Raw genomic sequence first — 14,034 nt, 5'->3', positions numbered from 1 at the left:
TATTGGCCCACCGGGCTGTCAGTCAGCGCTGCCGAGAGGGAGTTGACGTAATCTGTTCGGTAAATCGAGGCGATCCATCAATTCTTTTCGCTTGTGTGCAGATAGGCGTCCGCTTCGTACCTCGACTGGAAAATAAACTCGTCAAGGAGCCGCGGGTTGCAAATACAGGTCCGTCCGGTGGAGGATACCGCTATAATGGGTGTTTTTCACCAAACTGGACTTTATAACAGTTTTCGTGCTCGCGGATTTTAAATAATAAAAAAACCCACACATCTTGACGCTCGCTAGCTCACGATACTTCTCGCCACTGTCCTGTGGTGTTGTCTCGGTGACAATCTTCAAACGTGAGTAAAAACATTATAAATTAATGTATATTGTCAATGTTTGTGGTGCCCGAGGCTGTTATACCAGATGCATTGTAGCTGGTGGGCAGTTTCAGCTCATGTTAATCACAGACTTTCAGTTTCTTTGGACTTGAACATATCCAGTGTTATACTCTAACGTTACACCATGTACATTGCTCATTATGTGACCATCTGGCGTTATATATCTCCATGTATCTTACATATCTACGTCTGGACACTTGTATTCTCCAGACAGACACCGGCGGTTGGTTAGTTCCGTGACCGTCTCGTGCCCGCAGAGCGAAGTCAAACCCGTTGAGGTTTCATGTCGCGAGCGTGCAATACAATGTAACACTTCTGCGACCGTTTGAAACCATGAACCAATTCGTATGAAACGTTTAAATCCTGACCCTCCTCCAGGGTAAACCGGGGACATGGTGTCGAGTCAGTGTTGCTAAAATAAGGGAGGCAGCTCCTCCCTGCTCTGTTCCACAACACACGGCGGCAGCGAAGGGGATTAGCCGACTTCCTCACAATTTCGTTTTTTTTTTTTAATAACTGAAAACGAAGCCCTCGGCCTGCACATAATGCCCGGTGTTGGTGAGCAGACAGGCCTGCTGCCCCACTGTGACCCGCACACAACGGGAGGATAGAATTTCATGGGCGTGTATGCGTTAGCAAGTATGGCTGACTGCAAGGACGTGGAAAAACACGAGTTATTTGGCCGATGTATAGTCCCGGCGCGCGGGATGTATAGCTTCAACTGACATAAGACACATTGCAAAGTTGTGTTTTTATGATTAAAAGACTACAATGTGTATGTAGCCCAATTGTTGCATGCAATATTCATATTTTACATCCGTCAAAAGCGTATTTTTAGTATATATTTGTTTATTAAATGCATTGCCCTGCATCCTTTTTATTTGAGTGTTGTATGTCTGGTTGGCTGCTGTTTACAAAATATGAAAGGGCTTCAGTAGTTTTGGTCGGCCATATTTGTTGTAAGCTGTTATGACTGGAAATTGGGAGGGGGTGGACTTTCATTATAGCTGAACATTATGTGATAATGGCTTCTGTGTTATTGCTTTCTGGCAGTATGAAAAAACAAGGAAACAAACTCAGCTCTGCTTAATTTAATTCCAGATTTTCTTTTTTACTAATGCAAACATCACTTTTTATGTGTTTCGTTTAGGAGGGATATACGAAGAATTTCACCGGGAAACCGTCCCAAACCACAAACATGTCTGGGGCGTCTGTAAAAGTCGCTGTTCGGGTCCGGCCCTTCAACTCCAGGGAGACGAGCAAGGACTCAAAATGTATCATCCAGATGCAAGGAAAAACTACAAGTAAGTAGCCCACTGGCATGCACTTAAGGATGCTCACACACACAGAACCAAACACGGTGCCTTGAGTCTGAAGGCGTGTTTTCTTTAGGGGAAGTTTGGTACATCACACATGCACTCCCGTGGTCTTCCTTCAGGGCTGTGAGCAGAGAACAGGAGAATGAGCAAACTGAATAGTGGACGGTTGGGGACAAACGGCCTGAAAGAGAATAAAAGGCTTACAGAGGGAAATTCCTCCTCCTTCTCTGGAGGGGCCTGCATGCCTTCAGAGTCTCTGTGTGAGAAATGCTGAGTTGGTTCATACTGGGAGACCCAGGGGTCGCCATGCAGCACAGCCCGCTAATGCCTTCAATTCATCAAAGCTCTATCACACCGTGTTTTAGAAAGGATATGTCTGTCACTTTGTAGTTTATGATTATGTTATCTCTTGGTGTACACAAACAGTTGTGAATCACTTTTATGTATGTATGAAGATTATGGCCAGAAGTGAATAATTTACAATATGTACTGCTTTTTATTTTGCTGGGGTTTACATTACGATACTTTTCTGACATTAAGGAACGTTTTACCTAATTTCTTGGATTATGCAGTGGTCCGGCGACTTGACAACATAAATCAGGGATTAAGATGAATGCTGTATCGGTGCATTGTATATGCTTCCATTTTTATATTGAGGATCAGTCATTCTCAGCTTTTACACATCTGCAGTATGTGTAAAAATGTTTTATTGCCAATAAAAACAATTGGAATGTACACTAAAATCAAATACATTATTCTGAATATGTGTACTTGTAAACAGTGTTACATGTAATAATTAAATTATTATGCACATTGACTTAATAATTGCATAGCTTTCGATGAATCTATTGAACATCTACGTAGACCTGTATATATCGGAATGAAAATACTCAATATATATACCACAAAACTTAATATATACAACAAATTAGCAGAGCAAACACAATTTATACAACACGTTAGCAGAGCAAGTCTTGTGATTCAACCTGCCTACTTGTGACTGTGAGTCATCAGATGCTCTGAAGTGCTAGCTGCGTCCTTACTCATGGTTGTGCATGTCCCCTTTTAGCAGACAGATGAACACAAGTATGGAAACATTTAATGACCTAGTAACAAGACAGCATGTGACGCCAGAAACCTGTTTTTCCAGCAGGCTCCTCTTCTATTTGCCTTGAGCGTTGTCTGTCAGTCTTACCGGGCCCATTAGACTAAGCCTTTATGAATCTTCTAAAAGATCAAGTGTCCTTGCCACTGGCCCGTGATCTCTCACACTCTACCAAAGAGAAGCTTTGTGTCAAATCCCCACTACTTTTACTACATATCCTTGGGTTTTCATTATGCCAATGTCACTCGGAGGTGCTGGAGGGTGACTCGTGGTTTGTAGCAGAACTGCGGTGAAAAATGCAGAGTTTTGGGGTGTGTGTGAGTGAGAAAAAGAGAGGGTGTGAGAGCTCGGGAGAGTAGGAGGCTGCAGTACTCTGCCTACTCTACCTCTTATCACATGGGCAGGTTGCAGAGCAGAAAGGGAGGCTGGCAGGCGGCCATACTCTCCCTTCATCATTGCAGATGGTATGCTGAGTCTTATTAGGGCTGTGTGAGGTTGAATGTTACCTGGTAGCTCAAAAGCACGCAGTCATCCAACTTTCTCTAAATTTAAACTACACTATCTAACCATTTGTTTTGGAGGTGGTCATGGTTTTCAAATTTTTTTTAATGGAAGGTCAAATACTGTATTATGATTACAGCATGTAATTATGTTTGAGTCTTTTTTTTTACTCAGTGATATGATTTTTGGTTTTTATGACTTCAGGTAAGTGTAATGCTCTAATTATGTTCAAAATGCACTGTCCAAGAACAAATGTACTTGATTATTTTGCCTCTATCAATGGCAGTGCATCTATGACTCGTCACAACTTCATGTTGTTTTCCACAAAAAATCTATCTATTGAGCATCAAATACTCCCCAATAGGCTTAAAAGGTGGCTATAAAATATTGCTAAATTGGTACTTTTTTACTCTGCTCGCAGTCATATTTGTAATAACAATGGGTTTCTGTTTGACAACTTTTCCCAGCAGATTGTTTTTAAAAACATTTTTTACAGTATCCATGGAAACCTCTTAAATCACCTCTGCACATTAATCTATTTCAAATTTATTTTGCAGATTTGAGTGTTCAGTATGTCCCACATTTTTAGTCAGAATCAGGTGCGATAGTGCGTGCCGACCACAGTGTAGGTGATTCCTTTGCATGTCTATTATTTAATAGTGTCTTTGGGGATGGCAGACATTTTCATGAGACTGAAGCGCTGCCGCACAGGAATGGTATTTTTATGAAGTTGTTTGGTCAGCTTGTAGGTGTTCGGCCAGATGTTTGGACGAGGCTGTGACACTCCCCTTATTGTTGTGAGTCGCTCAAGGGCGTTTGTGTCGGTGCGTGTGTGTGTCAACAACAAAGAGAAAGAGAGCGCCTGGGGGCAAGGGCAGGATATGCTGTCTCCCCCTATTTTTCTCTCTCTCTCTCTCTCTCGTTCACCATGCATGGATGGTTGTCAAGGATAGGATGCCGGCAGAGGGGCAGCAAATTGATTATCCAGTGTGCAGAAAATGTGTCCAAGGCCTCTACAGGCAGGCTGGAAACAAGTAAAGGCCTCTTTTAGTCGAAGCTCTTAAACATACCAGAGCTAATGTAATTATAAAGGGGTGACGCGATCGGGTGTTGCATTAGTTTGTGTTGGTGCTCCAAATGTTGAATAACGTCAGGTCACCCATAGCCTGCCTTCAATGGGGCTCTGATGTGTTCTCCACATCGGGCTCTGTCTTGTTATGTAACCCATGTGTTACGTTCCCCCCTCAGCCAGTGTCCAGCCACTTATGAATGCACTGTCAAAGATGGTTGATAGATTTCGCACGGTGCACAAGAGAAAAGGATCAGATATGTTGGACCATCACATTGACTTTAGTGGAACAAACCTGCGATCAAATCAGATTATTTCTCACATTATAATTTGTTTTATGTTATGGGAGATGATGGCCTTTTCAAACGATACCAGCCTGGCCTCGCCACGTTTTCAGGAACTGTGTGGCTGTTGCACAATTTCTATCTCAATCCCTAAGTAAACTAATTGGTAAATTGAAATAACAAACAGAAGGTCAACATGTCAATTAAACCTTCACCTTTCAGGTACAATTTTGCTGAGTGTCCTATCAATTTGAGCTAAGTGGTGGCGACCTTACAAAAACCCTACAGGGAGGAATCCGCTCCTCTCTAGTGTCAGTTACACATAAGAGGACAGGAGGTCATCCCCACAGCAGAAATGGCAATGGGCCCGTATCGTATGAATGAATCGTGGTCACTGAGGAGAGAGCTGGCAGAACAATAAAGGGATGGATGAAGGATTTGGAGTATGGGTTTGGTTGAAGGATGGTCATCCTGCTGCTGAACCCTTTGCAGACAGGGCCGATTGACCTGATTAGGACGAGTATAATCCACAGGCTTGCCTCAAGTCGCCACGCCCTGCTGCCATAATCCCGGTGACCCTTGTAGGTGTACACACACCCACTCAGGGTGTTACATTCCTCATCGCCTCATGCTGAGATTGTTTTGAAGCGACACGCATTTGGCAACATGCGCTACTTACACCCTCCAGACTGACCTCCTGATGAGGAGGGAGGACAGGCAGATGTCTGTGTATGTGATCCGCTCATTCTGTGTCTCAAGACATTCGGGCCAGAGGTGCATATGTGTGTTGTGCAACTCATACAGTTTTTAGATCTCCACTGTGATAGCTGCTGTAACATCTACCAGCAACAGAAAAGTGACTTGCGGCCCAGACCACACTGCCTGTGTGAGCAGGACGTGGCGGCGGCCTCGCTGAACTGCTGCGTCTGATAATATAAATCTATATATTCTGTAGATATTTTTCATATTCTTCATGTCTATTAAAGTTCAGGTTAGCGAGATCAGTAAACACAGCTGTGCAGCTGTAGTTGTGTCTATGAAATGTCTGGTGTTAAGGGAAGCGAGTCACACGCCTGCACTCTTCAACAACCACACCTGTTTATCAGTATATTGACATGAGGGAAGCAGACTGGCACGTTGCACGTGTCAGCCTTGTGAGAAAAGATGAGAACATTCTCCGCCTCTTTACAGAATAGAGCCAATCAGATATTAGGATGACGTGAAACGAACCTGTGACAACAACCTGTGTATGAAAGGCCCCATTTCCGTTTGTGGGCCGGCAGTTTTTTTCTCAACCTGCGTGTAGGCTGTTCCACTCACTGCTTTTGCAACTGCAGCGCTTATTACTTTGCTCGTGATCAATTAGTAAATAAATTGTAGAGAACGAGAGAAGTTGTCGAACTGAATTCTTTCGAAGGCAACACCAGGCATCCAATAATTATTACACGCCAACACGTCCCACACGCGAGCAGTGTCCGCTCGGACAGCGGTGATGTTGCTGCTACTGCCTGCACTTTCCTTCATTGATATTGGGAGCATGTTGAAGTTCTATTAAGAGACTTTAATCTTACAAGTCAGAGCGCGAGGAATTGTATCTCATGCACCTGTTGTTGCTGTTATTTCCTCTGATCATCTTCAAAGCTGAGTAGTCAAAGCAGCAGCACATTTTCTAATCTTCTGCTGCAAAAATATCTTTAATGAAAACTCAGTGAGACAGTTTGGTTCACATTGGTCAAGGTCTGGATGGAATATGAGGTTTTCTATGACAAACCAGATCCTGTTATGAAAGTTGTTTTCATCTTGTCTGAAAATGAAACGGGCATTAAGATATCTTTTTTCTTTTTTGGAGTGAAATAGGGTTCATGCAATCAACCCCTCAGTATTATATTTATGGAGCTGTAAAATCAAATTGCGTAATTTGTGGCATGGAGCCATGTGGGTTTTTTCCATCCATACTGAATCGTTGTTCATTAATAAATGTTATGAAAAAGAAATCACAATTGCATATGAAGGGATGGGCTGAATGTGTTTGGGTCAAAAGGAGAAAGTGATAAATGCCTTCTCTCAATAATTTGTGGATTCAGCTTTGTAGCTGACCAAGCCAGTTGTGGTTTTCTTTTCACAACTTATGTTGACTATCCACAACCTGCTTAATGTTTTTGCTTTTGTTCTCACCTTGTGCCCATATCTAAACACAAGTCCTATTGATGCTGCTTTAAAACAAGTTGAATCAGTGATGTCACCCTCAGGCTGTGTAACTGGTGAATGTGTTGGAATTTCTCCCTTGTTAACATCATAGAGCCTGAGATATCTTTCAAAAAAATGTATTTATAGTCATGAAAAGCTGGTAAATCCCTGAATCTTGTGATATCACGGGTTTTGGTTTGTCACATTATTTGCTTATGTACAATGAAGTGCTTTTCTGTCAGATCTGTGGACCAATAGACCCTTCCCAAGTCCTGCCTCTTCGGTGGAGAACGCGTGGAACCTGACAGAACCTACGTCAACGTTTCTGCTTTCTGTAATATTTAGTGATGCTATCTCTGTTCACTCATCACATTGTGTATAGTCTCACCTTAAAGTAACTACGAGGAACCATCAAGATTTTATGTTTATTTTGGCAATCCCTGTACACAAAAGCGGTAGAAAACCTTTCATTTTAATACAGCAGGTCTGACCGTCTGACCAATGCAGCCCTGTTTTTGGTTCTCCCGTTCCTCCCTTACCACCAGCAGGCCCAGCAATACGACCTGGGCTTCCAGCAGCATGGTGTCAGTGTTGGCTCTGAGCGGCAACCGGCAGAGCAGTGAGGCGGCGCTCTATTCCTGGTAGGAGGATACAGAGGGCTGCTGCCAGGCATGCAGCTTTACACTTCCTGGGTCTGTCTGTGGTGGGCTGGTCGCTGTCAAAGGCCCGCTGGAGGCTGAGCTAATAAATCTAGAGGATTTTGTCAGATTTTGCCAGAATCTGACACTTTTGATGTTATTTATTTTGGTATACACAATGTCTAGAAACAGGTAACATGTTCAATTTTTTTTATTATTAGTTTATCCGATCTTGCAACAGTAACAGAGTGTAGGATTCAGTACCACCTCGTGGTGAGGTTGCATATTGCATCCAACTGAACACTCCTCCGCTTACTCCTCCCTTTCCAAGTGTCACCCAGGTAACAAAAAAATGAAAAGCACCCTTTTTCTTCTGTAAGAACATGGTGATGCAAGAGGACTCACTCTGGATGTAGATTTAGCGAGATAATTCTAAACTAACAAAAACACATTGATTTTTTTGTTTCCGGTGATTATACACAAATTAAATATAGTTATGTAATATATTCCATTTCTGTGAATCGAATCCCATTAAATCCTATTCACTGTCCCTTTCTAAGGCAACGTTTCGAGCAGTGCAGGGTTTCCTCAGGCCAAAAGAAGATCTTAACTGATTGAAGCGCTGCCTTTTTAAAGAGAAAGAGAATGAAACCATTTGGAGCCAAACTGTGTGCAGACCTCCTTTCACCTTGTCTTTTTTAGCCCACTTTCCATTCCTGCCTGCTTGAGTGGAAACTGTGGCAGCCTTTTGCAGAAAATGTGAAATCGGAGGGGAGGATGGGATTGGAGCTACTCAAGAGGGGGATGGGTGATGTAAACGCAGCCACAGCAGCAAAGTTGTGCACGAGCATTATTCACGTGTAGGACAGCGTGAGCCAGCATCACAGAGAGTCGCCTAGATGGAGGTGATGATGATGCTGATTTCAGTCAATATGACTGCAGGTTAAGAAATAGTATTAATGCACTTCGATTGGCTGTTGGCTTCCAGACCAGACAAATACATTAATTTTAGTAATATTACTAAATAATAATAAGATTAAAGGCCAACCACTCACCTTCCCTCAAAGGACAAAGTGGAACAACACAATGCAACTGAATTAGTCTGGTGAAATGCAGTTCATCCAAATCCTGAAATGTGTCCCAGTTTTACAGCAGCACCCAATCATTTGAAGGGTTTCATAGACTGTCTGTATAACAAAGGGGTCACCAGCTGTTGTGTGTGTGTGTGTGTGTGTGTGTGTGTGTGTGTGTGTGTGTGTGTGTGTGTGTGTGTGTGTGTGTGTGTGTGTGTGTGTGTGTGTGTGTGTGTGTGTGTGTGTGTGTGTGTGTGCGTGTGTGTGTGCGTGTGTGTGTGTGCGTGTGTGTGTGCCTGTGTGTGTGTGCGCGTGCATCCACATGTACCAGGCACATGGTCACTGCCTGATTTTGTTTTTGAAGAGGATCTTAGACAACCACTTGGATCTGACTTCCTAATTGAGGTCTTATATATAGATCAGTGCGCACAGCGGCAAACATCCATCATCATTTGTCAATGTTCTGATCATGCAATCAGAGGATGGCGTCTTTATTTTAAAGTTATGGGTCTCTTGAAATGCTTCTAGTGCCTACTGTGTGGTTCATTGCCTAAGTTGGTGAGATGGCTGAACTTTCCCACATTCAAGAGAGTGAATGCGTTTTTAGTGTGTGTGTGCCCTGATCGACACGGCTCTTTTCCCAGACTATATTGTTTGGTTTCCTCCCACAGTCTGAGGGCTGAATTCAGAGACAAACTGGAGAGCTTTGCAGTCCAGGCACGGATAGCTTGGTGGTGGGCACGATGTTAACTTTGTATTATTCATGAGTAAGAAGTCGGGGGGTTGGAAGTATATTAATTTTGAAACCTTGATTAATAGGACAGTCTATCAATCTGGTAGCTACTGTAATGCTCTGCTGCTCCAAAATAGACCCATTTCGTGACACTGTTTAAATACAATGAAGCGTATTGAAATTATTACATACAGATACAATTTTGCGATCTTTCAGTCCTCCACAGTTAAAATGCCGGATAAAAGGGGTTAGTCATCTGACATTAACTTGAGGCATCACTCAGTGCTCATCCATCATGTTTTCTGGCTTCACAGAAAACATTAAACATGATGCAACTTCTTTCTTTTTTTATTATATTTTTTTTTATTTAAAGATGGACCTTGAAGAAAAAGATGTGAGGTCCATGTGTATTCATGATGTCATGGTGCTTACATAAAGCCAGAGAGCATTTGAAGCGAGACTTCGGTCTCTGAGTTGAGTTGAGTTGAGGAAATCCAGGTCACTGCTCTGTAAAATGGTGCCTGTTGTGAGCAGTGAATGTAAGAGCCTCTGTATTCCTCTTGTCTGCACTGTTGTCTGCACACTGCCTGGATCATATGATTGATCTGTGTGCTGTTTTGAGATGCTGCTTAATCACGAGTTAAGATTTAAAACAAATATTAAACTGTTTTGAATGAATAGATACACTTTATAATGCAAAGCCAGGGTTCTATAGTGTATTTCTTGTTATGCCTTTTACATGTCTATGCATTTAATAATTATAGTTTAACCAATGTTTAATATTCAAAAGTCATATTGTTGGAATCGGCACATCTCCTGTGGCATAAACATTTTATTACTGCTATATTGTAGGCTTTATTGTAAGCATCTTTATTATAGTGTGTGCTAATAATTCATTATTACTTTTGCTTGTAATGTTGATGAGCTGAGCAGAGACATTTGTTCTGCTTTCATATGATAGTAGCTGTGGAAGCAATGCTTTATCATAAATCTGTTTCAGTTGGTTTCTTAAAGGGATAGTTCCGGTGTTTTTAAATGGGGTTGTATGACATATTTAATCATAGTTGGTGTTTAGTGTATCAACGGTAGATAGCTGTTTTTTCTGGATGTGTCACAGCAGTTTTGCTGCTGCCCTTGTCCACATCAGTAGACAAGCAAAGTAACTCCTGTTTGCTCCCCCAGGCTGGATGGTGCCATACTGTAGTAATACACTGATTATGGATAAGTAGGCAACCTTGTACAACCCCACTTAAAAACACCCCATTAATTTACTATCCCTGTTATCCAGCACATCCACACACTTCCCGAACGTTCATTATCGAAAGATTGACACAGGCAAGTTTAAGTTGTCAATATATTAAGTGCTATTTTAAAACTGGGAAATAGCAGACACTTCTAAAGCTGTGGAGGTATTACTTTAGCTTTCCATGACACAGGAGGATGTGTTTGGAAAGCCCCTGATCTTTTGTGTCAGCACCTGTACAGAGGAGAATATCCTTCTTGGACCTGATCCATGAGAACCATTGCCTCTTTGAGCTGTGAAAACAGCTGAAACCTCTGACTAAGGATCCTGTATCATTTTGTTAATGTTAACATTGAGGTGACAACAGTAAATATCTTTATGACACTCGTTGGTCATTACTTGAAAGCCATTGGCATTTAATTTGAATATTAACTGTTATTTCAGCTCTGAATTCAAACCAGTTCTGGGTGCGTTGTGGGTTTAACCCCCCATGTCATCACCTGAGAGGTTGCCTGATATCCCTTTCTCTCTCTCTTTGTTGTAGTCCTGTGTTTGTTTAGCTTCTGAATGGAGTCCTGCTGACTGGGCTTGTTTTCTCTGTGTGATGGCTTCTAGAAGCTTCTCTTTAGTCTCTCATCCTGAGCTCTGAGTCTGCGTGAGCTGCTAATATCAAAAGACACTCGCAGCCCCAGCTAGCTATCTGAGTCGCTGGGCTGGGAGCAATGTATGATTTGGTGACGAGTTCGACGGAAAGTTTGGGCGACTGAAATCTGTCCATTCCTTCCTGTCACTGACAGTCTGTCGGCATGCAAAGCACTAGCAGCCATCTGCTGCTGTATAAATAGACAGTAGTCAGATCTGGAACAGCTGGCACATAGGCCAGGACAGCGCCCTTTCCCTCTGCTTTCTAGCGAGAAAGGCAACCCCACCTAAAGCCATTTAATGTATTTCCTTTTACTTTCTGGCAGAGAGTTGTTAAAAGCACTTTAAAAAAAAAAATTCCAACTATGATATAAAGCTCATTTGTGCGTTTTACATAAACTTTTTATGCATTATTGTTTAAAAATTTCAGAGAAATCCCAAAACCAAATATATGTGCATAATTGTATGTTCTCCCACAAAATATTGTTGTCTTTTCACTGCACTGTCACTCTGGATATGTTCTGGGGGAAAAAAGAAAAGTTGCTGACCAGCTGCATATTTTCTGCCCACGTCGCATATAATTAAACAACCAACATTTTTGGTTGCATGGAAACACAGTTTCTGAATCATTTTCAAATAGCTAAATACTTTTTTTCTTTTTTTACAATTCTAAAATAAAATATTTTTTCAATTGCTTTTAATTTGCAGCTTATATTTATCTGACTTTTTTTCCTCAATGTGGGGATCACATGAAGAGGGGCAGGGGGTAAGGCAGTGTGAAAAGGGTCATTGTGATGGAGGGGACTGGGAACATAAAGCCTTGTCATAATAGATTACCTAATGTGTTTTGCGGGCTCCGTGGACAATCGCAATACCCTGCTTTCAGGGCATTGTTCTAGTGTCTTCCTGTGCTCCCCCCTCTCTCCCCCAGTAGAAAGAGAAAAAGGACGTGATCAGCCTTTGAGTAGAAACAAGATTTGTTAGTAGGAACTCTATGGCTTTCTTTTACTGTGACACGCTTTTTTACTCTGATTTAGTGGCTCATCTAATGGAATGACGATGCCTATTTAAAGTAAGGGGAAAAGAAAGCTTGTTTGTCTGAGTTGAAGACGGCAATATGGATTTTGGTGTGACGGGTCTCGGAAAAACTCACCTGCCTCCAGGTTTCATTTGGCAGGGCTACTCGACCGAGAAGCATGTCATTGCTGTATAGATACTTTTTCATGAAAGGCCACGTGAAAGTGCAGTATATCCAGGCGGGTGATCAAGATACTGCATGTTTGTCTCTGTTTTGGAGATGTTGTATGCCTTGTGTTGTGGCTGCGACAAGCTCAGCTGTTTGTCAAATAAGCACAGCAGTGCTCAGACGCTACTTTTAGCCCTCCACTCTGAGCTGCATCCAGTGACAACTCCGTCACCTGTGCTGCAGCCCTGGCAACCGAGCCATCACACACTCTCTTCCAAGGACACTGGATCCAACACGCGGAGCATTGCTCCGGCCACGTCAGAATATGCCCCATCCAGGCTTAATTCTCTTTTATTTAAGGCTGAACAACCATGTTAGCGTTACTGTGGCTCTGCTCATGTCAACAGCCGCTTTGCTTTCGCTACTCATTCACAGACTGTGCCCCAGGTGTGCATTTGTAATGTATGGAGATGCAGAACATTAGAGCAGTGATGGTACTGATTTATCATGATGTGGGGATGGGACGGGGCACACCAAATGTGGAGCTTTAGTTTGGTGTGTTTTCATTTCACACAAAACATCACGCTCACTTGCCACTGATTTTAAGTGCTCATGGTTAGGGTTGCTTTGGTGGAATATGGCAGTCTGCAATCCTGTGAGTGAATACAAATGTATGAAATAATGTTCTTAAGAAGTGAACCATTACGCCACACTGCTGACCATATGCACACAGACCCGGGGATGCTATTACAATTTCCCATCTTGCTAAAAGAAGCACACGTTGCAATTACAATTCTGCTTAGATATTACTTCTTCGAATGCCTGGGTCCTCTTAGAAACTCAACCATTGGTTTTCCTTCGATATTTTGTGTTTCTTTAAAGCCCTCATCTTCTTCCTGTGATTGTGGCGCGACATCGACTAGCTCAAACTTAGCGGGTTCTTAGAGGGTTACCGGAAGGGAGAGGCAGTTAGTTCAGCCATATAGACCCTGTTTGTCTTCTAGTCTCAGGTGAATGGGTCGAGCTTTTAGGCCCCATCTGGTGTGCAGAGACCTCCTAACAACCTAATTACTGAGCGGTATCTTTGCTTTCCTGGCCAGATTATAGGCCCCATGTTGATCATTGGAACACAAAATGTCTGCTGGCTGCATCCAGCAGAGGGATGTTCTTCAGATGGCAGGATGTGGTTAGTTAACTCCACCCTGCCTTGAAAGGGAAAGCTCCTGTGTAGTGCCAGCATCACGTCGGCCCTATATTTTGTGGAAGAGAAACTGAAATGCAAAATGTGGGCAGTTAAAACAAATACACATCTGAACTGCCCTCACATGGCACCTGCATTTGGGCTTCTGATGGAATTTCTCTATCTTGGCAGATCCATGTCTCTTAAATAGTCTCCCACAGAGATTAGCATGACATTCTTTTCTGTTGTTGTGTTGTTTGACGGCCTGAATTCAATTCAGTTTATTTTGTATAGCCCAGAATCTCACCTTAGAAATTTGCCCCGGAGAGCTTTACAATCTGTTTACATACTGCATCCCTGTCCCAGGATTTCACAAATCGGATCAAAGGGTAAAAAGGCAAAAAACCTTCAGAAGAGCAAGAGAGGAGGATCCCTCTTCCCAGATAGACAGATGCAATAGATGTCATGTGTGCAGAATGAACAACGTA

General features: G+C 42.5%; 1 protein-coding gene across 9 annotated transcripts in view; it reads left to right on the top strand.

The window, feature by feature from the left end:
- The first annotated feature begins 56 nt into the window (after window positions 1–56).
- kif1b (kinesin family member 1B) overlaps window positions 57–14,034 on the top strand; it is a 58,658-nt gene continuing 44,680 nt past the window's right edge. For 5 of the 9 annotated variants that reach the window (XM_068597354.1, XM_068597353.1, XM_068597351.1 and 2 more), the window contains exons 1-2: window positions 60–344; window positions 1,537–1,690. In XM_068597354.1, the coding sequence (XP_068453455.1) occupies window positions 1,585–1,690 (106 nt within the window). In that variant the 5' untranslated portion in view covers window positions 60–344; window positions 1,537–1,584. Of the gene's footprint in view, window positions 345–1,536; window positions 1,691–14,034 lie in introns of all 9 variants that reach the window. The other 4 variants (XM_068597350.1, XM_068597348.1, XM_068597356.1 and 1 more) reach the window with 3 other exon arrangements.

The sequence above is a fragment of the Clinocottus analis genome, unplaced genomic scaffold (genome assembly GCF_023055335.1).
Source record: "Clinocottus analis isolate CAN_PGR_092001 unplaced genomic scaffold, fCliAna1.0.p SCAF_4, whole genome shotgun sequence".
NCBI lineage: Eukaryota > Metazoa > Chordata > Actinopteri > Perciformes > Cottidae > Clinocottus > Clinocottus analis.
This window is presented reverse-complemented; position numbering and strand designations above follow the sequence as displayed.